The 27644-nt window shown below is 37.4% G+C and overlaps 1 protein-coding gene across 2 annotated transcripts in view; it reads right to left on the reverse strand.

Moving 5' to 3' along the window:
* Window positions 1-343: 343 nt before the first annotated feature.
* Window positions 344-27644, reverse strand: part of TGFBRAP1 (transforming growth factor beta receptor associated protein 1) — a 33920-nt gene continuing 6619 nt past the window's right edge. For both annotated transcript variants that reach the window (XM_051806850.1, XM_051806849.1), the window contains exons 3-12: window positions 23489-23683; window positions 22392-22546; window positions 16651-16733; window positions 10078-10419; window positions 8674-8731; window positions 7230-7373; window positions 6070-6213; window positions 4576-4735; window positions 2363-2796; window positions 344-1780 (exon numbers count right to left, since the gene is read on the reverse strand). In XM_051806850.1, coding sequence (XP_051662810.1) covers window positions 1592-1780; window positions 2363-2796; window positions 4576-4735; window positions 6070-6213; window positions 7230-7373; window positions 8674-8731; window positions 10078-10419; window positions 16651-16733; window positions 22392-22546; window positions 23489-23683 — 1904 coding nt within the window. In that variant the 3' untranslated portion in view covers window positions 344-1591. The remainder of the gene's footprint in view (window positions 1781-2362; window positions 2797-4575; window positions 4736-6069; window positions 6214-7229; window positions 7374-8673; window positions 8732-10077; window positions 10420-16650; window positions 16734-22391; window positions 22547-23488; window positions 23684-27644) is intronic.

The following is a 27644-nucleotide window of genomic DNA, read 5'->3' on the forward strand; positions in this document are numbered from 1 at the left end:
CATGGATATCTTTTTCCCTCGGATTAGGTCTGGTTGCCCCTTCTTGGAGGCAGCGCTACACTTACAAGGCAGTTTCGTAAGCCAACCTTTCTATAAAAGGAGACTGACTGTATCTAGACAAGGCTCTCAGGCATGTGGTGTGATCCTGCAGGAGTTGGACTTGGTGATTCTGATGGATCCCTTCCAACTCAGCCTATTCTATGATTCTATAAAGTACCATGCACATACTCCATTTTGCTGTAAGTCTCCATTGATTTGGAATGCTGAAAAAGGGAAGCAGCTGCATGCTGGTCAGTAAGCTTGGCATTTATTAGAGCTTTACAGAATGAAAAGAAATGCTTTAACTTTGAAATACTTAAATTTTATTTAAAATTGTCATTTTTCTGACTTCTCTTGGGGAAAGTAGCCTCTTTTAAATTTCTGCTTTAAAATGGTTAAATAGCAATGTGAATACAGATCAGGGCAGTTAAATAAGGAGTTTGTGTTGTTATTTGAAAAAACTTAGTTTACAGAATGTTTAGTAGCATATAACAAATCCAGTACCCCTGTAGTGCACTTTTGTAGATGTCTTGCCAATTATACCTTCTTTCTGTGGTTTTGATTGCACGAAGTCATCAACAAGGACTAAAACCCATTCTTGTGAAGTTCCAACCTGCCTAAGTTATGTTATAGCAAACACTTTGCACATAATCTGTACACTTATGTATCAACTACATCTTAATCCTCCAAAGAAACTCTAGAATGATAAGATCAATTTATTCAACTGTATGTACAGTATATTTGCATATTAATAAATAAATCAATATTAAAGTTAAGGTCTCTTCCCCCATATAAAAGTGACTACAGTCTGACCAGACAATCTTTCTTGTTTTTTTTTCTTCTTCTTCCAAGCACACCTGTGTGACTGAGGCTGTCAGCTTCCACTCAGTTTATCACAGTAACTGCAGGAGCTGAAACCCAACAGACCAGTGCTTAAATTTAAATTCCATATAGGTGGATGGGAGGGAGGTACTAAAAAGTGCATCAAGACCCAACATTTTGTAGAGCAAAAAAAATGAACTTCATAATGTGATCCTGGGGAAGAGAATCCAGCCCAAAAGAAGACATGCTGCAGCAAACATTATAATTGACACACGTTTCTGTCTCAATGGTAAGCTGCACCATGCCAATCTTATCCTGTCATGTTTCCAGAATTCCAACTCAATAGATGCCATCTCCACCTCTACCAACTTATGAACATCACATTCAGTGCAAAGTGACAGTTCTTAAAATAACTGTTTGCCTTGACTCAATAACATTCATCCCGACTGTGAAGAAAAGGCTCATTTTCTTTAAGTGTTTATTCCTATATACAGAAGAGCCCATATTTGCACCTCTCCGTGTCTGGTAGTGAATTTTTTTTCTATCTACATTCATTAGAAATCAGAAAGATAAGTGGCAATATTTCATATTTACTGGAAGTTTTCCTTTTAACCCAAAAAACTATCTGTCCATCTTGATTTATACTTAAAGTAGCTGCACTTCATCCTTTCTCTCCAGCCCACTTTCAATAGGGTGTAAGTCATGGGAACCTGTGGGACTGGAGCACAGTTCAAGTCTGATTGCTGGAGCTGGAAGAGTGATGAGTCACATTTGAATTCAGATGTCTGTTGGCAGCACAGTGCGTGTGGACCACACTCCCATTTGGGTATCTTACAAATACAGGCTCACAGAAGGGATTTTGGCACACCTGACAGACTTTTTTGTCTGAAAGAAGAATGGGGGTTCCTCTTTGTTTAACCTAAAGAGAGAGAAAACAATTCCAAATATGAATCTAGCAAGAAAGGAAGGGAAATGATGAAGCATATAATTTCAAATGGATAAAACAAAAACAGTTTTAAGAATCTGCTGGGAGCTTTAAGCAACACTGCCCTAGCTAGGAAAAGAAGAAAGCTTCACAACTGAATTTACCATTAATGAAATCTACTAACAAGCTTCAACTAATATTGAGTTCTGGATAAATTTTTTTACAAATTTTGACAGGTCTCCCTCCTAGCAAAAGAAATGATAACTCACACTTGTTAAAGTTTCTGCAATAACTTTGCTAATCTGTAGATTCACTTTCATTCAGCCCAGAAGCTCACCAAGGTTGTTCCTATTTCAAGGCCCACATCTTCCCTTTTGTTTTACAGGGAGAGCATAAAATTAGTTCTGAATCTAGTAGTCATAGCAAAAAACTCTAATAAATGCAGTAAATAAAAGTGCCAAGGACACGAAGACAACTTTTGTCCTAATTCTTCAAACTTCTTCTGATTATTATATATCAAAGGACTCAACTGTAATGCTTCTAAGTGCTTCCATTTAAAAAAACCCAGCAACCTACCTTCTCATGCTTGTAAATTAAGTTTTCAGCTTGTGCTAAGCCAAGTGCAACCTGAGTCATTCTTTTTGTGTGGATGCTTTGTCTCACTGCTCCGGTCAGGAATGGGGAGAGGAGCTGCACTGACCAGCTGTCAGGCACCACCTGCAAAACTAGACCCGCATCAAATTCAGCAGCGTGGTTATTCAAGAGATCCACAGCAGCCATGACTAGTGCACAGTCCGAAGTGCCTGGAGTTAAATACACTGACAGCAGCATATGGAAAAGCCTCCGTCTGTACTGCATGTCTCTGTTCTCAGAGTTCCATATACAGTATTCTTCAGCAGCATGGAAGTCCTTTAACTCGTGGACAAGGATATGCAAAGCCTTCTCATGTTCTTCTAGTTTCCCATATAAAATCGCACTTTCCATATGAAGGTCTGTGCCCTGGATTTTGTCTGTTAAGTGGGAAATAAAGCAATATTTGCTCAGTGGAACAGACAACTGCTCTCTCTCCCAGAGTCAATGCATACATGCCCCCAGAACTCAACTCCTGCTATTTTTGCAGGGGTGCTGGCAACTATAGAGAGGACAGATCACAGAATCAACGAGGGTGGAAAACCTCTGAGATCATTGAGTCCAACCCAGGACCCAACACCACCCTGTTAACTCCTGTAAGCACAGGAGTGCCTAGATGTATGGAAACACATCTCCAAGAAAAGAACACCACAAAATCTGGGACAAAAAAATTACTAAATAACAGGTGATAAGCCACTGTCCCTGACATCTTTTTAATTCTAGCAGGTCAGTCTTGCATATTTCTGCACACACTGCTACCATGTATAATAAACTGTAAGATGAAGCTGCAATATTAAGCTCTGCTTCTCCCAATACTACAAGAAGTTACAAAACAAAGTCCATAAAACCCACTAAAGATCAAATAGCACTTTCCTTTAAGAAAAGGACACTACAAACACTTAATCCAGTCTGACAGTTTAAAGTTTAACTGTCAGCAATAGGCAGGTGGAGTGACAACTTCATCTGGTATTTCAAGATAAAGTAGAAAATCCTCTACTTATTGTAAACGTGATAAAGATTTGGCATAGGTCTATACAAAATGTATGGAAATACAATGTTTTTCTCAACATAATATTCTGGTTATCAAGGAAGAACACACTACCTTGCATTGATGTCACTTCCAAGTAACATTAAGAGTTGAAATACAGGATTTCTTACTTGAAAAAAAAAAAATCTATTTTGTAACTCTTGCCCTTAAAAATTTATTTAAAAACTAAAAGATGAAAAAGAGCAAGAGTTTCAATGACTGTGTTATACTTGTACATTATCTGTCATATAACATTTTGCTGTCTGGAAAGGCAAGGGAACATTAAACATTGGTAAATTATTTTAGTTGCTACTCAGCTCTTTTTATTTCCACATCCACTGGATTTTTTCCTCTGAATTTCAAAAAAATCATTTAACATCGTTCGGTGCAATAACAAGTCACTTCCCTTCATTCAATATTCCATCCTTCCTTTCATCCTTCAGCCATCATCCTCCATACCAGAGAGGCTTTAAACACATGACTTCTTAATTGCAGTGTGTTTTGGAAAACAGTGGATGAAACATTAAAAATTAACCATTATAAGCACTGACCAAGGAAAAGATTTAGCTCAACTGTTGCTTGCCTTACACCAACAGTAAGATGTATTTTGCACTTTTCACTCAAAAAGATGCTCATGCTTTTGTTTAACATGAACCCCAGTTTTTCAGGTGAGAGTTTCAAGGTTACGGACAACAAATGAGTCCTTAATAATCAAATTCCTCCAGGTTTCACTTCCATTCACTGAAAAACAGACTGCTCAAAAATGAACTTGTAAATAAATAAATAAATAAATAAATAAACTTTCATTTGCAAAAGGTTGTCACAAGTTACATGCTCATCATTAAGAAAACCACTATTACAACAATTGTATGAAGATATTTTTTCCAGTCAGTCACGGTCTTTGGTGCAGTGCCAAGCATAGGATTGTACCTCATGAGCTATAGGAGATCACGGACAACACTATATGTTGATATGACTTCTAAATTAACTTGTGCCTGTTAGAAATATAGCCTACCAAGCACACACACCCAGAAACCTCAGATCTCTCAGTTTTATATCCTTGCAAGGACTTTTATTTTGTTTCCTGCTGGAAATGACATACAGCATTTCTAACAGACAACATGCAACTTACCCAAAATAAAGCGAATTCTATAAAGATCAGATTTCTGAAGCAAACTTCGTAATTTAAACAGCAGTTCAGTTGTTTCTGTACAATTATCTGTGGTCTCAGATTTTAGCTGAGTTATTGCCTCTAAGTACAAGACAGCTAGATGAGTATGGTACTTCTCTTTCTACAGATGAAAAGAACAATGTTAGCTCAGTTTGCAAAGACAACTTCCTCTCTCCCCCAGTAATAGCGATGAATATTTATTTAATTATACAAAATGTATTTTAACTTACTTCATTTGAATTAATCACAAAGTCTTTTGTCCATGCAGATAGACAACTTAATTCAGACCAGCTTCACAACATACACTATACCTCTAAGCATATTCGGGTATGTTCTTTGACCTTTTCTATTTCTGCAATAAAATCTGACAGACAGAGCTACCAGAGGTAGACAAGCACTCTGTAGGCACAGTACTTTTTCTGTTATCCACTACCTAATATTCATCAAAACAAGTTGATGATTTGACTGTTTGAAATACTCTCAATCATTCGATCTGAATAATTTACAAGAACCCAGTAATTTCTAAAGACCAAACTGATTTATAAGCCAGTCTTTACTAGCAGGTAGATTTCATTGCAAATTATTTTTGTTACAAATAGTCTACAAGGCATCGTGTATAACTCAAAAAGTTTGTTTGAAAATATCCATGATATCAGAGACCAATACCTTCATCACTCATGGTGTAACACACCTTGACATATTTGCAATAGCGATAAAGGGAAACTATTGATTCAACACAGGTATTTGAAAAATGTATATTAGTGAACTGGTTATTGTTTCTGCCAAGTTCTTTCACTGTTCATTTCCTTGCTTTATTTGCAGGTTAAAGGAATTTCTCCTGTACTTAAAATGTCTCATATCCAAATACAACAATGGTTGGCTGCTTTTGTATTGTGCTAAAAAACCTAAAGGTGGAATACATTGTCACGTAGGACTTGTAAATGCATCTTTTGGACATTCAACATTTAGAGTGGTTTGGAATTCTACAGTGAGGGGTGCATGGTTTAACTTGATAATTAATTGCTCAAATCTCTCCAGACAGACAGAATCAAACACTCCTACTAGCAAAACATTGAATTAGCAATTTTAATATACTGCTGCCACAGTGCACTAGGATTAGCAGTTGCTCAGTCATTTTTTTATGATCTTACCAGGAGGTTTGAGCCTCAATGAAACAGAAAAGTGTGCAATAATCAGATGCAAAAAACACCCCCCCGGACTCTGAGGGGAGGTAACTGTCTTGTCATCAGAAGAGTTGAAAAGTTCAAAATAATGCAGTTATCCACTCCTCATTGTTTACTTTAATCTTAAAACCATTCCTACCCTACTCTGAGTACATCTGAAAGACTTCATATTATGCCTATTTCTTCTAGCCTTTGCCTTTTTTCAGGCTTGCTGATCATAACTTGCATTCTGAATCCTGTGACTACCTTTTACCATTCTCACAGGACTCACCTCTATCTTTCTTTCCAGTACAAGATGCTCTAGATATTTGACACGTGCTTTAGGATATTTGTTAAGGCAAGTGATGATATCATCTGGATTAATGTTTTTCTCCTGTTCTTCCAAAGGCCTTTTAGTGAAAATCTGTACGCCGACCTAGAAAGAGTTAATTGCATTTAGGAACTCAGTGGTAACTATTTTATTAAATAAGTATTTAAAATGAAAAGGTAATAGCAGTGTTGGATTAGTTAGTGCATTATTCAGGAAGATAAACAACAAAAAACTGTGCTCAATACCACAGGATTACACTACTCTGTGTTTATTGTGATCTCACTCACTCCTATCTCCACTGCCTCAATCTGTAATCTATACATCGTCCAGCCTAAAACCTTGGCTTGGGCACAACTTCCACCAGCCACAAAGAGTATTGAACAGATTTGCACAACTGCAGAACAAGAGATTTCAGCCTTTGTAGCAAGAAAGTTTAATTTAAAACCAGAATGTTTTAATCCTTTTCACATGTGATGACGTAGAGCAAGAGATTTCTGTACTGACCAAAACAAAAGTTTAGCAATCTGCCATGGCACAAAATAACTAAGCTTTAAATTAATACAGATCAGGAAGTGACAAGTTCCATCAGCACAGACTCTTTAATACAGGATCAAAACATCTCACTTAACACCACACCAAAATGATGTTGCAATTTTTTTTTTTTTAAATTTTGGTGGATTAAGTTAATTCTGCTATCAATGAAGTTTAGTCTTAAAAGAAGGCTATTTATTCCATGTCCTGGTGTACACAGATACCACCCATTCGTGGAATATATTTTAAAAAGAAGCAGCAGCAAGAATTAATCTGTAAATTGATTTACTTATTTTAAGATTTTAAAATTATCTTACACAATATGAAGAAAACAGAAGACATGCTGTATTTTTCATTGTACAGAATGCCCTAAACTCTGTTTTCAGAATTAAAAGAGGCAGCACTTGTCAAGAGAGGGACTTAGAAGAACTTACAACATGGAAGTTTTCTTCTGCTGATCACTATTTAACTGGCATTAAATATTCTGCATAAAGGCCGATTAACTAGCAGGAAGGACCAACACTAAGGAAAACCCAAACACCACTGCAGAGGAACACTGGTGTTCTGTGAAAAGTATATCAATCACAAACCTCTTCATTCTTTTGTAAAATCCATGCAGAGTACTTCCACACAAGGTCTTGGTCTGAGCAGAATGTCAGGAAGTCTACTATATATTCATAGAGATCTGAACGTGTAGAATCTTCAATGTCTCCATCAACTATTTTCACCCATAACTGCAACAAAAACATACACATATTAAAGTGCTTAAAACATGTAACTCTTCCACCTCAAAATTTATGCAAGTTACTACAAGATTTGTGGAATTAGAAAGAGTTGCCAGGAACACCAATTGCAAGGAACTTCAGTGGTCACTAAACTTTGGCCATCACAGTCTTCTCTTGCACCTGCCACATTCACCCAATTCAGACCCCATATCGTGTGTGTTCTCATTCTGAGAGTGACTGAAGGAGGTACACTAATCACAAAGAAAGCTTCTATCAGAAGTCCTTCTCTCCAATGCATGGTATACTTTTCATGTGTTCTGCATATGTGCAAGATTAAAAGCAAATTATACAAGCACCTTAGAAGAAAACCTGACTTTTTGCTCTTCTTTCATTGTGACTGAAGAACTTCAAGTACCATATGATATTGTTTCTATATACATTATAATTGGAATTGAAAAGGTGCCATATCTAGCAGACCAGCTTAGCAATAAACCTTGTTTCTTGAAACATCAAGAAAAATATTTTGCACATGACAAAGGTACATATTGCCTTTGTTGTCCTTACTGGTTTTCTGCTCAGGCAATTAGTATTTACACAACTGACCTGAATGCATCTGATAGGGTTACTGTGATTAATGTGCTCAAAAGCCAAACAATAAGGCAAACTATTTAAGGTACTGGATGTGGTCTGAAACATACATGCTATGTATTCATCAAGAATTTACTAATTTCTCTAGATGAAGTTATGCAGACAGGAACAACAAAATTACTGTGTGACATCAGATGGAGGGTCGGTCCCCAGAGGTATTAATAACCCAGCTGAAACTTAAGATCTTGCAGAATGCATTCACTTTCCATCATCAGATAAGGAAACAGACTCTCAGTTGCTGTCCATGTCTGCCATAAAGATTATAATACTGTTTTGCTGTGTGTACACAGATCAATCAGCCCAGGCTATACTCCTGAAGTCCCACAAATATCTTTTAAAGTGATCATTTGAGTATTTTAGCACTTCTGTCTATCTTTTAGGAATCAAACATTTGTTCTGGTGTGCAGAGTTTTGCTTTAAAAATGGCATACATGCATCTAAATAGATGTCAACTTGAGTAAGCTCTTCAGACTTTTAACATCTAGCATATTAATTTATTCAAGAAAGTCTTAGCATAAGTTTCAAGTTTCTCATATATATACATATATATACATACACATTGCAGCTTTTCAAACAGATAAATCAACACCTCAGACTTATCTCAGAGCTAAATCGCTATTTTGGAATGGTTTACAGATGACAGTAAAAGTTTTATTCTAACCTGAAGCGCTGCAGCATCCTGACCATTGTAATGATACAGGAGACCAAGTGCAAAATACCTGTGAAGAATGAGAAAATAATATTAAAATTGCTAGAACTTTTCCATTGATTTAATTATAGGTGGATTAGCACAGAGTATAATAAATAATTGCTTACAATGACATGTTCATGGCCATGTCTACACTTGAACAAGTCTCTGTAGGCTGTTTTTCTGAATCGAAGGAGAGAAGTTCTGCCTTAAAAATGTGTCTCCATCGCTCCTGTCTCTCAGTTTCCAGTTACTAGATCCAACTTAGGTAAAGTATGTGCCAAATTACAGATGTTTCCCATGCCATTCTTTCAATTTTATGGAAAGACTTAACACATTAACTCCAAATAGATATTCCTCCAATGGTTAATCAGCTTTCATTAAATAAAATTTCACTATGTTTTTACTTAAACTCTTGTTTTACTATCAGAAACGTTTTTTTTCTTTACTGCAGCACAAAGTCAAGTCAGGCAAAGAAGAGCTCTGTATGTACAGTGCCATTACAGAGTGGTTTTTGTGTACTGTAAGAAAAATACAACTAAGTTCTGTGATGGCTGTTCTCATGGAACAGTGTTCTAATATTCATTCACATCTACAAAAGTAGAGGCCATGCAAACCACATTTGCCAAGAGGTTTTAACAAAACACCTGAAATAAATGAAATCACTCTAAATATAACCACAATTAAAGACTCTGCCTTACCACTGTACTACAGTGGTACTGCACCACACAATTTAAAGCTTAAAGAAATTAAAACCAAAACAGACATACTATCTAGGACTGGAGTTTGTATTTTACACATTTACTACATAATGCTTCCTGCTTAATGACTGTCAGTTCTCTGCCTGCTGACAGAGAATTGAAGTCATTTGCACTCAAATCTTAAGGAACCTCCTTTTGGTGAATCGGTGGGAACACAAAGTATGCAATTCAAAAGTAAGAGCTCCTTGCCTGAATAAGCAACAATTTTAAAGACAGATAACTGGTTAATAGCTCCTATCTAATGCAGTGCATGCTTTAAGGCATCTCTTCATTTTGTGTACAACTACTGCAGCCATTCAACTCTCCCATTATCACATGGGCAAACAATTCACTTTTTTCTCCCAAACTTGTATAAATTCTTTATTTTGTTATTGGATACAGAAAATTTTACATGGAGAACTCGCTATTTACCATGCATTTCCTTTACCTCAGACTGTCAATCAATAGCTTTTCATCAATATTTTTAAATGCTAACAACGTCAATTCAGACTGAGTTGTCTTTTGGATCTATAAGCACAGAAACTGCAAGTACTTGAACACATTGTTCTAGAAGCCAGTAGCATCTAAGAATTTTCCCTCTGGTCTCGAAGGTGCAATAGTCAAAAAAGCCACTCACTTCTTGTGTTTTTCCAGCCAGGCAGCACTGTCTGTCAAAAGACAAAAGTTCTCTGAAACTAGCAGGTCCAGCAGGCTTTCATGATTTGCCTCTGCATACAACTTGAGTAAAGCAGTGTCGATATCCTCCTTGTAGCCATTCGCGACCTCAGTGCTGCGGACTTCATTCAAGTAACTCATGAGGAATCGTTTGCACTTTGTCATCTTCTCCTGGTCCCCTTGGGTCAGCTGGTTTAGGTCGGCATACTCGTGCAGAGGGGGATGAGACCGGATAAATGAAGAGGAAGTAGGCAACAGGAAGGGGTAGAGAGAGATCAGCTCCCGGACATCAAGCTGGCCGCTTCTGCAATTACAGTGTCAAACTAGATGAAGCAAAAAGAAAGAAAAAGTATACATAGGCACAAAAAAAAGATGTGTGCTCACATATGCTTAGAGTCAGGACACTAACAAGTTGTCAGTTTCTGAAAGCTATTGTCTTCTATGCTGGAGAAAATATATGCAGAACAAATCTGGAACTTTTTTTTGCTATTTCTTCATTTGTTTTACTTATCATTGGAAGCTCCAAGAATTTGGAGACTGGCTAGCCTTTTGCTTTTGACATCCTACAGCTGAAGGGCACATACACTTTTATCCAGCAGTAAGTTGTAATATAAATATGCCATGCAAAACATTTTTCTTTAGGCCTAGATTGAAATTCCTCAAGCTTTTGAATAATGCATGTTGTGATAGAAGAATTAAATGAACGGGGGGTTTTTTTGGGTTGTGGTTGTGCAACGGACTGAATGTTATTTATGTCTTAAACATTGTCGACATCATATAAAGACTTTTGTCAAACTGCAAGAAAGCAGCAGCCTGTCTGCAGCCACTGAAGCACTTTTCCCCCACCCCCCAATGCCTCCTGACTGGAATTTGGACTGTGACTGGGAACTTGAGATAGGACTATCATCTAATCATCTCAGGTCGGAGGAGAGGTAAATAAGGCTCAGGAAAGAATGTCTCTGTGTTAAGAATCCAACCTAGCTGAGCTCAGCGGGTGGCAGGGGAGAGGGGTTTTGGGTGTGTGATGGTGAAATCTCTCCTCACTAAACCAAAGCAGTAACGCCCCCCAGCCCCAGGAAGACCAGGTACACATGGGACATTCACATGAGAGGCAGCTGAGAAGGGGTCATAAACCACCAAAGATCCCCAAAGTGCCCCCAGAGTCCATTACAAGAGACTGCAAAGCTTCCCCCCTGCCCCCTCCCATCCCGTCAACGAGAGGTGCCTGGTATCTCCTGAATGTATACTAATCCATTGGACTCTGGTTTCGGGAGACACTCACCACCAAGAAGACCAGAACTGGACTGACAGGACATTGCCAGGTTTCACACAGTGGTGATACATTTTCTATTTTAATCTCTCTCTGTCACTCTCTTTCTTCTCCCCCGTTCAACTCCTTTTTCCTATTTCTTTCTATCTCTCTTTCTCTGTCCAACATTTACCATTAAATAAAACCTATACTACTGACTCTGGCATCTAATCTTCTTTGCACCTTAATTCAAGTAGAGGCATTTTTAATAATTTTAATAACCAGACCGCAACAGGTTGTTGGGGTTTTTCTGGCTTTTTGTTTTTTGTTTTTGTTTTTTTTTTACATATGGCAAACAACTCCCTAATTTTCACAGCCAGAATGACCTCTCTTCCCAGGCCTTGCTTCAGGAGAACAGCAAGACATCAGGATTTATATTTTAATTCACTGTCAAAAGCTTTTATTCAGAATTCACCTTTAAAAATTAACATTCTTGAAATAAAGGAGATACTGTTGCTGAAAAAAGATCAAAATGATCTTGACAGTTCTCTGAAAGAAATCCTGTTTTGTTACCACACCTTTGCAAATAAAACTCTTCAAAAATAGTTCTTATCTATACAGTGATCAGCAAACTCAAAGACTTTCTCTTCACAACCTTGATTGGAATGAATTCCAAAAAGAAACAAATTATAACCCAGAAGTAGCCAAAGCAGTAGATTTCTGCAGGCCGTAAAGTGTGAACGATCCTCACAAGCAGGCTCATCCCTTCCATACTGTTGTAAGGTAACTGAAGAGTGGGGCGTGCTCTGCGTTGTTCACTTGTTGCCATTGACACAGTTCCAAAACCATCCAGGAAATATGAACTAGTGGGAAGCATCACCATGACTACACCTGTTTAGAACTTCTTTTTAATACTATCCTTTGGCTACAAAAATCTATACCAGAAGAACAAAATTCTGGGAGACAGCAACAACAGCAAATTTAAAAGCAGCAAGTATCCTGCTCCAGAACCTCGTGACTGCAAAGCACAGGAACAGCAACACGGACAACAGAGGACCACAATATAGAAAAATCTGAATATGAGAAGCCTTCCCATGAGAAGAGGCTTGACCAGCAGGTCTTTCCGATTCATACACAGAGCTCCCACTGCCTAAAAACCACCTCCTCACTAGAACGGTCCACCTCTTTCCAAGGGTAAAGTGTTCGTGCCTACTTTGCAGATTTCTGCAGTTGAAATGTCTTTTTAGTTCCTCTTTTCAGACTTAATATTTGGCTTAGAAATTCTGAGATCTACATTATGACGGAACTCACAAGGAGACGAAGACTTTTTTTTTTAGAGGCAGAATAACGAAGATGTAGCAAATTCTGTCAGTGGTGTGACCTGGTGGCTCAAAGAACATTTGAGCTTTCAGTATGAACTTGTTACAGTAATCTAACTGCAGTTTTGACTAGTCCAACTACTCTGAAGGTCCTGAGAACCTTCTATTACATGAGATGTTTTACACTAGAAAACTAACCCTATTTGAAGAAAGATTTTTGGTTTTGCTCCAAGGTTCTTCCCTGATTCATTTTAGAACAGAAGTTAACCCATAACTTGAATAAAATCCAAAGGCTACTCAAAATTCGTGCAGAAACAAGGAGTCAATAAATTCGGAGAAATTCATATATAAACATTCGTTCTCTTGCAAGCTATGCTGTCAAGTATTTGGAGGTGGCCTAAGCTTGAGATGGAGACTGTGACCATGTAGATGGATGAAGTTAAAAAATGCTATATTTAAATATGCCCCTTATAATAAGCTTTAAAACATTTTCCAACTTCTATAGTAGCTTCTGAGTCCTTTCATCTTACCATCCAACTTTTCCTAGATGAGAAAGTAGTCAGCTACTTCACCTCTGACTTCACAGACTCTGGCCTCAATGATGATCTGTTTCCAAAAGGAGAAATAGCTTTCGAGGAGAATCAGCTTCCAGCTTGGGATAGCCCAAAGCCTGGACTGTGAATCACCAGTGGTTCTCTCAGCAGGTCTGACTCAAGCTCATGTTATACAGTTTTGCTCTCCCCACAGCAGTGGCAATCAGAAATCAAGCAGCCTCCTTAGAAAGGGGCTTCCACAAGCTTCTTAAGGAAAAATAGCAAATACCAAACAATGACCAAGAAATGCATGAATGGCTAACATTCATCCCAAGGCTGATGGCTTCTGGGATCTGTGGATGTCTTGTGGCTCTTTCCACCACATCTGGACAAAAGCATTTAAGAGCAGGTACAAAGGACGTCACCTCTTTTGAAACACACATCTGAGTCTTCAGCTTCTAACATCTCAGGTTTAGCAAAATACAGGTAGCAACTTATCTCACATTAGAAAACAAACTCAAGACAGGTTGAGTCATCAATGTTAAGAGACAACTTCCCTTCAATCAATTCTGCATTAGCTCTTTCTGGGCTTCATATATACAAATAATTCAACAGGTAGAATCTACAAGTTTTCAGGAAACTTTGGTCTAAATTCAGACCCTCATATTTACAGATATCAGAGATGTCAAAGAAGCCTACAGTATTAACTATTTTGCCCAGATCCCACTGGCTGTAACAGAAGTTTAAATTCTCAAATCATTTAAGATGCAAATCTTACACTGTCCCTACTTCTTATTTCTCAAGGCATAAGTATCAGCAATTTTTTAATCTTTCCAGTGTAGGAAACACTTATTCCTAAGGTCTCTCTATAGGTTTTATGAGGTGAGAAATATCATGAAAACAGTTAACATTTTGATTTGTTAAAAAGAGCAACAAAGTTTAGAAAAGTATCTGGTGTGTCAGAATGTAAGCAACATCTAATCAGTGAAAAAACACTGAAGAGAAATTGTTTCACTGTGACAGCTGCCAATACCTCAGTAAGACATCTAGAATTCAGCAAATGGCCTGCTAATCAGCGCTGATTGGTCTAAATGCATGTGACTCTCTAATGATAGTAACATGAAATAGCATAAATATAAATCACAGCTACATAACACAAACACAATTGTTATTGTTTATAACAGAATTTGTCAGACCAAAGAAGCCCTACTGCGACAGCTCACTCAGTTTAAGGTTAACAGATCCAGCTGAAGAGAATTCTCCTCCCTTTGTTGGCTACTTCAGTTTCAATAAAACTATCACTTACTTCCTTTTTGTCAACCTTCTTCAGTATTCAGAAGTATCAGCACAACCACAAGAAATTTTGCAAAGTATTCCTCTTAAAAGTTTCAGTATTTAAGAATTAAGAATTTAAGCATAAGATATAACTGGTTCTTGATGAGGCTATCCAAGAGGGATAATCGATGCAAGAAAACAAAGACCTTTAGTCCAATATAGTAGTTTCCCCAGTTAACCTGTAACTGGTAGATATTTTCTGAGTAGTGAGATAATCTCACTTCATATTTGTCCAGAAGTAGGCTCAAATCCCACCAAGTTCCTGAATGTACTGCTGTCACTTTGTTTCACTGCTTAAACCCATCTTTTCTCAGATAGGTATCAAGTTTCCCTTTGGCATTAAGACTGAAGTTCTTTCTTATTAACACAACACCTGCCATGTAACACATCGGAATGGGAGGAAGTATTTGCACAGACTGCCATTATCTTTCCCATTTTTCCTCTGAGCATCAGTAAGTCTAAAATGAACAAGACTGATTGAGAGTGTATCAGGACACACCCAGATACTACTTTAATTGGGTGTGTTCACCAGGGCTGAAAATCAAGGAACCTAGATTTCATAACAAGCTTTTTTAGAGTCCCCAAAATACTCTGAATAGTTTATGTATGGCTGGACAGAAGAAAAGCACAGATAAACTTATCCGTGCTTTCCTCCTCGAGCAGACATCAGCAATTCATGAACTGTTGTTCTGCTTTGGAGTTGCAGCTTTTAGAGGAAGAGAACACCCTGGAATGCTGACTCAGCTACAAAATTCATGGCTGGACAGCATGTTCTCATGAAGCATGTTTGTTTCTGTAGAGGAGCTCCCACAATCCTATTCACTAAAGCTTATTTGTCAGATGGACTGATAGCTGGATGGAGGCTGCATAACTATCTTGAACTCCTTCCACAAGGTGGTGGAGCTCCCTACAAGATACATTTTCCTTTCCTCACTGCTTTTCAAAGATTCCCAACTATGTACAGATTGTACTCCTACTTCAGATACACAACACAGGGTTCAGATACACAGTGCATGAGGAAGATTATAAGGGTGGAGGAAGACTGCAAGTTGCTCACTAATGACAAAAATTACAGGGTGATACAGAAAGTGCTTGTGGCTGGAAGAAATTGCGAATAAACGCTATTCAGGTCTTTCCTGTCAGTCCCTCATCTTCACTCAGAGTACACTGCCCATTCAAGCCCAGTGTCTCCCATTACACTGGTGAGCAGGAGGTAAAATGGCAAAGTCCCTCATCAGTAGCAGAATTCCCCAAAATCTTTTCTTCAATGCATTTCCATAAACCCAAGGACAACTTTTTTTCCTACACTGGACATGTTTACAATATACGGAAAACTGTCTAAGCTTAATCCTATTCCATAGACTCTACATAGGTTTAAACTGAATTTCAGCAGATAACAAGGAGAGTTATTTTATGCAGTCAGCACGGATTACACTAACAACAGACAGTGCCCCATCACAGAATGAGGCATGGTTAGCAGAAATGAAATTGTCAGGTAGAATAAAGATAGCTAGCGGAATTTTCTTAATGCAAGTGGAATACCAAAGTCAATTTATAAACATGTGACTGCTGAAATGGCTAAACTGGGAAAATTAATACAGACTTCAAGAACAGATAATCAATCTGCTTTCTGGAAAAGGTCTAGCAGAACAAGTGTTAAAACAAATTCAGTATCAGCATTCTCAAAAAAGTTAGAGCACTTGTATCAATAGTATTTAAATTGTAACTAATATTTAAATTATACCTTTTTGTTAAAAGTATTTAAAAAAAACCTCAAAGCAATATTCATGCTGTAAATCACAGCACAGGCTCAATAATAAAGCCTTGACCCTCATGGATATAAAGTAAAAAAATCTCCACATATACAACACTCAAATATCTAAAGCTACTGTATGTTAGCATACAAAAGAAAAAAACCAGTTGCATTAACTCTTCAGCTATAAAGTTGTTTCAATGTTACTCTGTTCTTACCCCCAACAAAAACATTTTCTCACAGTGAAGTCACAGTTGCATCAAAAGCCATTCAAGTTTTTAAAACCAAGAACACTAATTCCTTATTTAAAGAAGGTAAATTAATAAATTTCTTGTCACACAATTACCTGAAGAGTTCTTTTGCTTCAAGGAACTGAAGCTGTGCAAACTGTATAAAACCTGCTTGCTGCAGGATTCGTTTGTACATTACCTATGAAAAAGAAGGGGGGAAAGAAAAGGTTTATTATATTTGTATTTACATAGTGCTAATTCCAACTGCAATAGCTACCTGCCACAACACTGAACACATGATCTTCAACCACACTTGTCAAGTCACATGCAAAATAAAGCCTTGACCCTCTACATTTTAAGTTATGTACATACTGAATCTGCTGCCCAGACTCAGTTTCTTACACAGTTGTTGTGTGCTCAGGAGTCCTTATTAAAAACAAAGTCAACAAGCAGTAAGTTGAATTTTTCTTGTTCACATAATGACTTATCTGACATCACACTGACTTGCCTCAAGTTTCTGCTCGAATTATTTGTAAATGTAAAAGTCAATGGTTATCTTTGAAGTTCTCCATGATTCAGTAAGCACAAAAAAAAAAAAAAGGTAAGGATGGTCCCACTTGACCACACACAGCCACTTCCTTCCTGTGTCATCTCACTGCTACAGCAACCTTGCTGGCAATTCTCAGTCTCACCCCCAGCTGATGACCATAATTTTGACTTCTGTTATTTTGATTTTTTTTTTTAAATAAAAATACTTCCAAAGCAGTTCAACTTAGCCAATATGAAGTAAATTATGCAATGTAGATCAAAATACAGTTAAAAACCAACTAAAACATATGAAAAGCTATTTGTTATCAAATTTTACTGTTAAAGTCACATCTAGACAAAAAATGTTGAAAAGAAGTTCATCAGAAAAAGAACATAAAAACTACTTTAAATAATAGGTAGTTATTAAATCTGAATGGTCAACCAATTACACAAGATTAAATGAAATCCTTATGCCTAGAATATTTTTAATGGCAAAAGAGAACTACTAAAAGCAAGGAACCTAAACTGTGCTCTGCAAAGCATCCCCTGTTTGTGACAATGTTGGTATTTTGGCAAATACACCCAGCTACCTCCACATGCCTTCAGTTTTTCCCTTCAATTTGCTCATGAATATACAGCTTTCTAACATTTCACATTGTACATGAAGGCAGACTTAAAACAGACTTAAAAAAAGACCATTTTCAATGAAAATACCCTGAGAAACGACAACACAATAAGAACACATTCCAGGCAGAAATTACTAAAGAACATCAGACCTCGAGTACAGTGGATTGATTCTGTAACTGATGATTTTTCACCTTGATTAAAGATTATGGATTTACCAAGAGAAAAGCTTGGCTTCAGTCCATTTAGTCATGCTTTACTAATGGTTCGTCTTAAGGAAATACTTAATCTTGATAATGAGCAAGCCACTAAAACATATTGATTTGTAAGGTTCTGTGGGATTTTTCTTGACTCCCCAGTGTGGAGGAGAGAAGGGGAAAGAGAAATGATATCTGGCACACTTTTTCAGACGATATGAAAATATAAAGTTAATATAACAATATAAAATTAAATGAACAATATTTCATGACATCTTTATATGAATTAATGTTTTACATTCATGTGTAATAATTCAAAATACACAGTTAACTAAACTTAGTTTTCTAAACCTAAAAGGGAATTTAACTACAGTTATAAAGTAAAACTTCCTCAGGTGATTAATTCATAAACCAACCAAAATATTGCGGATTTCTGATAGTGTTATTACATCAATACACAGTAATCTGTGAACTGATGAATACCCACCTCGTCACATTCTTAAGGCCACTGCTAAAGGATTTCAATCTGCAAATATCTGCATCTTGTGGCAGCAGAAAAACTTTAAAATCTGACTTGACTTTACAGAGAAAGTCTTCTCACCATGCTGACTAGTATCAAAAGCAGATAGGTTGGGGGTTTTTTCCCCCCCAAAGTCTGTTTTCAATTTTTGCAACAGAATGATCACTAAAACTTACATATTTAGTAAATTATGATATCGTAATTAAGTTTGAATTTATCTAAGACACTGAAAATAACTGCTTTAATTGCAGAGCTTAAGTCTGTACAGCACCTTTTCAATAGAAAGTTGAAAAGAGCACATTAATAGTGTAACTACAGTTTGAAGGAATTAGTTTTAAATCTGAACTGATTAAGTGGTTTTCACTTTCATTTAAGTGTTGACATAGCTTCACTTCTCCCTGCATGCGACAGAAAAGTGTAGAATATCTACAGACAGGTGCTTTCCCAACTTTTTGAAGATGCAATGACAGAATAGGGAGCATCCAGGTAGCTTTTTAGTCAACAAGATAAACATTAGACATTAGGTTGTCCTGGGGTAAAGATTATGGAAGCAACAGACCAGACTGTCTGTGGAAAATCCAATATTCCCTGTCTTACAGGTTGTTAAGAATGAGCTAGCTATACGCCAAATACATACAGTTAACTTCTGTTTATGATAGAAAAAACACCTTGAGTACTTCCAGACCCATAGGCCAGAATACTGCAACAGGCTTTTTTTACCAAGGTACTAAGTTACATCCAGTCAAAATTCAACACATTCTTAATCTCTTATAATTTCTGAAGAACTACCATAAGACTTGAAGTGCTTTAGGCAAATTCTATACTGTTGACTGAATTCACATTAAAAAACCCCACAAAATAAGTTTTGTATTAATTCATGAGTGAAAAAGCCCTAGACAACAGAAAGATGACTGCTGAAGCTGTAACAGATATAGCAAAGCCTTAATTCACATAACTGCTAGAAAAATAATTTCTAAAATGGTCAGAATTACCAACTACATTGTCCAAAAGAATTTTTCTAGAAAGCTACTTTGTCTTTCGGTCAGGTTTGGGTGCAGTTAATATGTTTTTTTGAAACTAAAAAGAAATGAGAGGGAAAAAAAAAAAGAAAAGAGAGATACCTATGCAAGATGTGTGTCAATCTAACCAAGGTCTTCACTACCATCAACCATGATTTCTGCAAACGTCAGCTGTCCTGAAAAATTAATAAGTAGTATTCAGTCATTTCATGGTAGCATGGTAGAAAAGCCTTTGTATTCTTCTATCAAAAATGATATCCAGTAAAGCCATCTCCTTGGAATACTTCAGCTTAGCATCTTTTACATAGCAGGAATTCCTGATGCTCAAAGACATTTTCATCTGATATGGCAGAGCTAAATTTGCAGTCTGCAGGGACCACAGGTTAAATAACAAGTTAGAGCTACTAATGCATGACCTGCTACTTTCCCATAACTAAATATTGACTATACAAATAATTCTGAGTACAGTGCTTCATTGCTATTCCACCATCATTCTGCATTACCAGCACATATATATTTATGCTGATATACTACTGCTGATATACAGAGGGAGAGCATGCACCTGTGCATTCATGCAATGACAAAATATTGAACTGCAGGAAAAAAAAAAACATTTCCTCAAGGTCTACCCTACAATGCCCTGACTAAGTTCAAGTCATACATAAGATGGCAACAGCCATTGCAAACTGCAGAACTAAAGCATTACGTGGCAAAGGGGACACTCTACTTCATGAACCAGGTAACTAAAATTAGTATTCTGCATGGATCAAGTGCCTTAATGCCAAACCTAAGCATTTCTTCCTACTGCTTGTATACAATGGCAAAATAAAGCCTTGAAATTGTCAGTTACTAAGGAAAGTAAAGCTTGCAAAATAGATATCCAAAGATAGCTGTTAGAAGATGCCTATTGTCTATCTAACATCAATTATCTGAAGATAGCTCTTAGACAGGACTTAAAACGAGAGACTATGTGATCAGTTAAAGTATGCCAAAGAAATGTTACAAAAAATATATGTATGGTATTTAGTTTGGTTGAGCTCCATCAGATTTACATTACAGAAGACCACAGTAAAAGAAAGTCTGGTGTGCTTGGAACAGACCTGTAATGACAGCACTTGGTATTGGAGTCCCATTAGAAAGCAAATTCAACATGCTACATTTCCAGCTACAGATAGGCTCTGAAAAATTGCACTAACATGTCAACAACTAAGCCAAGTTGGGTCATTTTAATATGAGTGAGTGGGAGACTCCATCAATTCAAACTGGTTAATATCAGTTTGCAAATACAGTCCAGAAATAGAACAGGCCATTTTGCTTGCAAGTGCTATGTTTTCTGTTTTTCAGCTGTAGCATTGACTTAAAGTAAGTGAACACCTTTAAGAGCACATTAAGCTAGAAATAACTTAGAATAGTCTAGAAAACTAATTTCAGGAAGACAGATACTGTGCACATAAGATACCTGTGGGCAGAAAGTAACTTGTTCTAAAGACTGAAAAATCCTAAATGCAAGAAAACTGAAGAGGAACGAGATTTGATATCACATGTTTTAGGTAATGAACTGCCACAGGTAACTTCCTGTGGCAAAACACAGGAAGACATCTCCCACACTACACCTACATAAACTGGAAAGAAATAATTGCAGACTCATAGGCCATCATACATAGTAGAAGACATTGATTAGATCATGCATCCTGTCCTCACAGCAAGATATTTGTTTGCTTCTGTAAACAGATCGCAAAGGAAAAGTTGGAAATGAAGATGCAAAGCAAAATATGCTGGAAAATGAACTCCATATTTGCCTAAATACTTTTCAGCTTCAAGTATTTCCAGATAGATGTACCTTAGCAAAAGGATGGAAACACTTTTCTCAACAAGCTTTTTACTTCCAGAAGTTTCCCATCTGTTCATTCAACAGAGGAGTCAGGGATCAAAATGAAAACTGATACAACCTTCATTTAATTTAATGACTGCTTTTCAAGGGCCTTGACCAAAATTGAAATGACAAGGAATTAGAAACTCCTTGAAATTTAAAAAAAAAAAAAAAAAAGAAATAATTTTGAAGCACTGCAATTCTGTAACTTCCACAGTCATGTTTACATCTTTCTAAAGAAACCAGAAGTAATAACATAACTGGTACTATTTTAATGGCAACAAAATGCACCGAAGTATATTAAAAAAACAAAAACAAAAGACACACTAGATTTTCTTCAGGTTACAGATCAAATTTTGCTTTTACAAAAGGAAAGAAACCAAATATTCGTTCAGTTACTCAGAGAGTAGAGGTTTCATGCTGTTTTTTCCAAGTCTCTAAATAGAAACAAATACAGTAGAGTATGTATTGTAATGTAAACCAGAGGTAGAAGGAAGTGAGTACAAATCTCTAATCAACACTCAAGACTTTGTAAGACACTTTCCCATACAAAACCCTTAAAAGTTGAGTTACACAGCAATGCAAGTACTACTTGTAAGAGTTTGGAAGCAGGATGTATTTGCTTTAGATTTCCCATTACTTAACTTTGAAGTTGTACTGCTGTGGAGTTTAGGATACAGTGAGAATCTTTGGTAAAAAAGGTAAAATGTAAAAATTCTCATTTGAAATGAAGTATACATTTTTAAATAGCAATAGCAAATAATAACTGAACCTAGTACTAAGGAAGCATAACATTGGATTTTCTGTCACTAGGTTTTTGGTTTGGTTTTGTTTTCAATTCTCTCAAGTTTCTTGGGGGGGGGGGGGAAATCAACAAAATCCCAGAAGAGGAACAGCATTCCCCCTGCCAATATCACAGCCTTTACAAGTACAAACCAATTTAGCAGCACACGTATTTCCTCAGGCTGAAATCATAAAAGGTATTACAATTTCTCTTCAATGTAAATTCCTCCCCCACCCTCTCCAATCACTTGAACACTGGAATACATGGCCCCACTGTGAAATTTACGTTTTCATGAAAACTAAAGGAAGGACAGACCTGAAATTTCTCTTTTGGAATATTCCTTCGAGCTCCTTTTGCTAGAACAAGGGCTTCTTCTACTCTGTGGCTAGCTAGAAGATCTTGAATCTGTTTTTCCAAAGGTAGTGGCACCAAGATATATACACCCTTGTTAGTAGCAACAATCACCTTTCCTGGACAGAACAAACAGACATATTCTGTTTACATTCTCTACAGAAAAAAAAACAATTTCAGAAATAAGCTTTAAGATACACAATATAAGATTTAAGAACCTAAGCAGTGTTACAGTTCCAAAACTGACCTTTGTTGTTACCTCATTTACTAGATAGCAGCTTACCTGTGAACTCCACCTTAGAAATACAGAGACAATGGTAAATTTATTTATTTACAGCAGATTTTGTTCCACTCTAAGTAAGTGAAACTGGCTATAATCACTTATGATGAACTAGGCTGTCAAGACCACTGAAATCACTGCCCAGATTCCAGAGATTAGGGAGTTTTAACTGCCAGGTATTTCCCCAGGCTTACATTTGGAAATCAAAGGTAGGAAGTAACACACAGTTCATAGTGCTAGAGTTTGTAGCTTCTCTGGGAAAAAAAAAAGTGGTAACACAATGTATTCCATACTTAAGAGTTCTTAATTGAAGAATACACCAAAAGAAATGCTTGTATTTTTTTTTGTTTAACAATTCTTTATATCCAATTTTAAAATTCTTACACAGATATTTTAAAAATCACTATTCTTTTGTATTCTTTTCTAATTTGGTAGAATTTTGTCAGGATAGCCAATGTACCAGTAGTTCACAATTATTCAGATGTAACATTAACACTGCTCCTTTGAAAGAAATAATCAAGTTTAAAAAAAAAAAAGCTGTAAACCCATGGACTCCTACCCAACAATCACCTTGACAATTAGAGCACATTTAATGAGCATACATTTTGTCAGAAGCATAGAATTTTGGATTACTGAAGTCTGCAGGAATCTAACCAGCAAAACAGTTGCAATAAAAGTTTCAACAGTCAACAACTTGCTAGATACTGTGTTTAAAAAACAAACTGAAGAGACTGCAGGTTGTTCCAGAATTACTGATGCAACAAAGTGTCCTTTTTCGTACCTTCAAAGTCCTGTAGAATGTGACCTTCTTTAAAAGGCAGGGTTTGCTTTTGCTGCTGGTCCAGCATGCTGTGCACCGTAATGAACTCATCATCGAGAGCCACCACATAAGGAAAGCACAAAGCTGCCCCAATCACATTCTCTGACCAGTGCACTGGGGCGCGCTGTGAGATCCCATCTACAGTTGCAAACATGCCTGCAAAAAGGGAAGAACAAAGCCTTAGGTTCATGCTAGCTGAAGCCTAGTTGTTTTCCCAGCACAAAGCATGGGTACCAAGGTACAGCAACAAAAACTCTCAGAAGAGATACAGGCGGCATGACAACAGCACATCACACCTCCCTGGACCTGACGATTAATTCAGTTCAGTCTTTTTTCCCCTTCTCCTTCACCACATGAACAGACAACAACAAAAGCTGAGAAGAGATGAATACTGAAAGAAACTACAAAGAATTATTCAAGTTTAGTAAGCTTCAGGGTTTTCTTATAAGAATTATGCCATGCAGTTTGAATTAATTTCAGAACATTAACATTTATTGAGACCCAGCTTTCAATCTTGCCTTAGTAGGAGCTGCAGACCTGCACTGCCGGAGCTGTCTGGCACTGCAGGCACATTAGTTCCTTGCTGTATCAAATGTCTAAAGACCATTTTAGTGGACACAATAGTTTACTTATACTTCTTCACTTTTGACAGCAATGTTTTCACAGAACAAACGTCCAGCTCCTTGGGATGAGTCACTTCCTGTGAAGCATCTGTGTTTTCAATCATTTGAAAAAAATGCAGAGGCTGTTTATAAAGCAGCACAGAGTAAAGACTTTCTAATATCCCAATGATAACTCCTATGCTGTCTTTGAAATAACCAGATTATAACTTCAATTAATTTGGGGGGGGGTTGTCACTATCTTTCCTCCTGTCTATTTTGTCCTCCATCCTTCTCCTAGCTTAACAGACTTCTAACTTGCTTTAGGACTGTATGCCAGTGGTTCTATTTATGCTACTTTGTATTTCCCAATTCTTTCTGAGACACTGACTGAAGAAAAATTTCAGTCAAAATTTTGAGGCCTAGTTCAGTAAACAATTACCAGCTGAGCTGTACTGAAGCAGTATGTAAGCTTCTGTTCAAAATATTAATTCATACCCATTAAACCCAGTATTCTCATGCCATTAAAAAGGCATGCTCATGAAAATTGATCTTTGGCAGCAGTGAGCCACTTGACAGCTGGCAGAGTAAGTCTGAGCTCAAAAGAACACAAGAGATTAAAAGATTATGTTATTCAATTTACAAAATCTCTTCTAAACAGAGGATAATGAGGCAAGGCGAGCTGGGTAGAAGGACCATCTTGGAATTGAAAAAAAAAAGAAAAAAAAAGGGAAAACAGAAAACTAACCAGAAGGTTGTAGACTTTTACAGAACTATGGTGTAGAGACTAAGCTTCTGTATCCCTCATAGCAGCTTTTAAATGATCAACCTCTCCCCTTGAGTAAGGGTTCTTTTTCACTACAATGATCAGCTTTTCAACCAAAGCACCTTACAGAAAATCATTTTGGGGGGTTGTAATATATTAATTCCCAATTTACTCTATTGGTCTTGATATTCTTATGACTCAGAAGTAAAATTTTATGTCAGGCAAACCACATTGTCCACTTTTAAAGGCTTTCTATTATTACTCCGTGCTATAATCCCATTTCAAAAAGTGGGAGAAAACTTGATCTAAACACATCCTAACCAGAAGTAAATTTAGAGCTTATTATATTTAAAATGTTAATTCTTTGGTTTTCTATTTCTCCGATGTTTTAACAGAAATAATTATAAAACACATTTTTTTTAAATGAAAGAGCTCTTTTTTAGGTAATTTAAAAAAATCCTTTACAGAAGTGAAAGGGTATGCACAGCAATGTGTGCTACTTTTTCAAGTCAGTATCTCTCTGCATCCCTCTGCCCTCAATAGCTAGGTGGTGTATCATTCTGTGGTAGAACGATGCATTTTCTGTCTTCATCCAGCTCTCCCCTAAGGATAACAATAAACATAACAACTACAATCAGAAACCACAGCCTTTTTATAGTACAGGAATGCATTTGATCAAACTTGAGATGAAATCAGTAATCAATTCCATATTAAAAATGCATAGGCTATCTAAAGGTTACAAAAGTTACCCAAAACACAGCTAGACTCTTTTCAGCACCAAGAGACTTAGAAATGTTTTGTATACTCTCCAAATTTGTTGAAGGTGTGCTCTTCCCCACCATCTATGTTGTTTAAAGATGACATTAGTATTGACCTCGCAATGGCCCCCTGGGGTCAGGACTAGTGACTGTCATCCAGCTGGATTCAGTCCTGCTCACTACAAACCTTCCAGTCAAGCTTTCAATCCACCTCACTCTTTCTCTAGCTCATTCTTCATCTGTTTGTCTACAAAGGGTGTCATGGGAGACAGTGTCAAAAGCCTTATTGAAGTTCATGATATCACTGCTGTCCCCTCATCCACCAAGCCAGGCATTTAATCATAGAAGACACTCAATCTGGTCAGGTAATTGTCCCTTTTTAAATCCATGTTGATTACTTCAAATCACACTCTTGCCCTTTGTATATTTGGAAATAGCTTCCAGGATTTTCTCAATCACCTTCCTGAGGATCAAGGTATAACTGGTCAGCCTGTACTTCCCTGGATCCATTCTCTTGCTCACCTAAGACAGTAGTGAAGACATTTGTTTTCTTCCAGACCTGAGGAACATCCCCTGATCATCACATCCTTTCAAAGATAATAAAGACTGGCCTCACAATGACACTGACCATCACCCTCAAGCATTCATGAGAGCATCCCATCAGGTCTGTCCAGTTTACCTGAATGTTCCATAACATGATCCTTCTCTGATGAAGGCATGTTTTTGCTGTTCCAGATTTCCCCACTGTTCCTAAGCCTTGATAATTCCTGAAGGAAAGTCATACCAGCAAACTGTTGTAAAGGAGGCATTAAGCACCTCAGCCTTTTCCATGCCCTTTGGCACCAGGTCCTCCACCCCATTTAACAGTGGGCATCCATTAGCCTTGCGTTGCTGCTGATATGCTCCTTTTGTTGCTGTTCATGGTGTTCAGCAGAGTCAGTGACAGACACACATTGGCCTCTGTCCTGGTTTTGGATTAATTTTCTTCTTAGTAGGTGGTACAGTGCTGTGTTTTGGATTCAATATGAGAATGATACCAACACACTTATATTCAACAGAGCACATTGCTTCATCAGTTCCTTAGTTACCAGCAGTGCACTCCAGAAAACTCATGGACTGCTTGTGCCCTGCTGTGCTGCCCCTCTGGCAAGAACTGGAGTGGTTCGAGTGTGCCCCAAAAATTAGGGCCTGCAAATGAAGGTTTCTTCCCATTACCTGAAGAAGGTCTTACCTTCCTGATAAAGTGGTCTCTAGAAGTCAGTGACCACAATGTCACCCATACTAGTCTGCTCTCTAACCCTAATGCATAAACTCTCATCTGCCTCCTCCTTTGTTCCAAGGCACACATTTTCCTACTGCTACCACATAGAGAGTAACCCTATGTTTCAGCTGTTAACACACAGGTGTGCTGATTTCCCAGAAAAAGAGAGCTTCCACTATCATGCTGTTTTGTAAAGACTTCTTTGTCTGTATATGCCTGAAGTATGACCTCTTCAGCTCTGTTTGCTGCTTATAAAGTCTCTCATTACACCATCTTGCACTCTTTGAGTGCCAATTCAGCCTACAACCATCACCACACCTAATTTAAATCCTCCTCACCAAGCTGATCGGTCAAGCTGGCAAAAACGCTTCTGCCTCACCTGGCCTGGTGGATCCCATTACTTCCTTAAACAGAGATCCATAGTCATAAATTCCAAAATCCCTCTCAACACAAGCTGTGCAATCAGTTGGTGACCTGCACCATCCACACATTCCTCAAGATGTTCTTCCTTACCAGCAGGATTGATGAGAAAACCTTCATTGCCAATATGAGGGAGTGTCCCACTACTCTTACTTGCTAATTCTTCCTGGTGCTACCGCATTGTACAGGCTCAGACAATTTGTTGGGACTGACCTTCCTGCTCTTCATGTGCTACTATAAGCACTGAACTTATTATATAGATGTAGATCTGCAGGTAGAGAAGGAGAATTCTTCCTTCTTTGGTTATGACAAG

The sequence above is a fragment of the Manacus candei genome, unplaced genomic scaffold (assembly GCF_025592945.1).
Source record: "Manacus candei isolate 608988 ecotype Guabito, Panama unplaced genomic scaffold, ASM2559294v1 h1tg000069l, whole genome shotgun sequence".
Lineage (NCBI taxonomy): Eukaryota > Metazoa > Chordata > Aves > Passeriformes > Pipridae > Manacus > Manacus candei.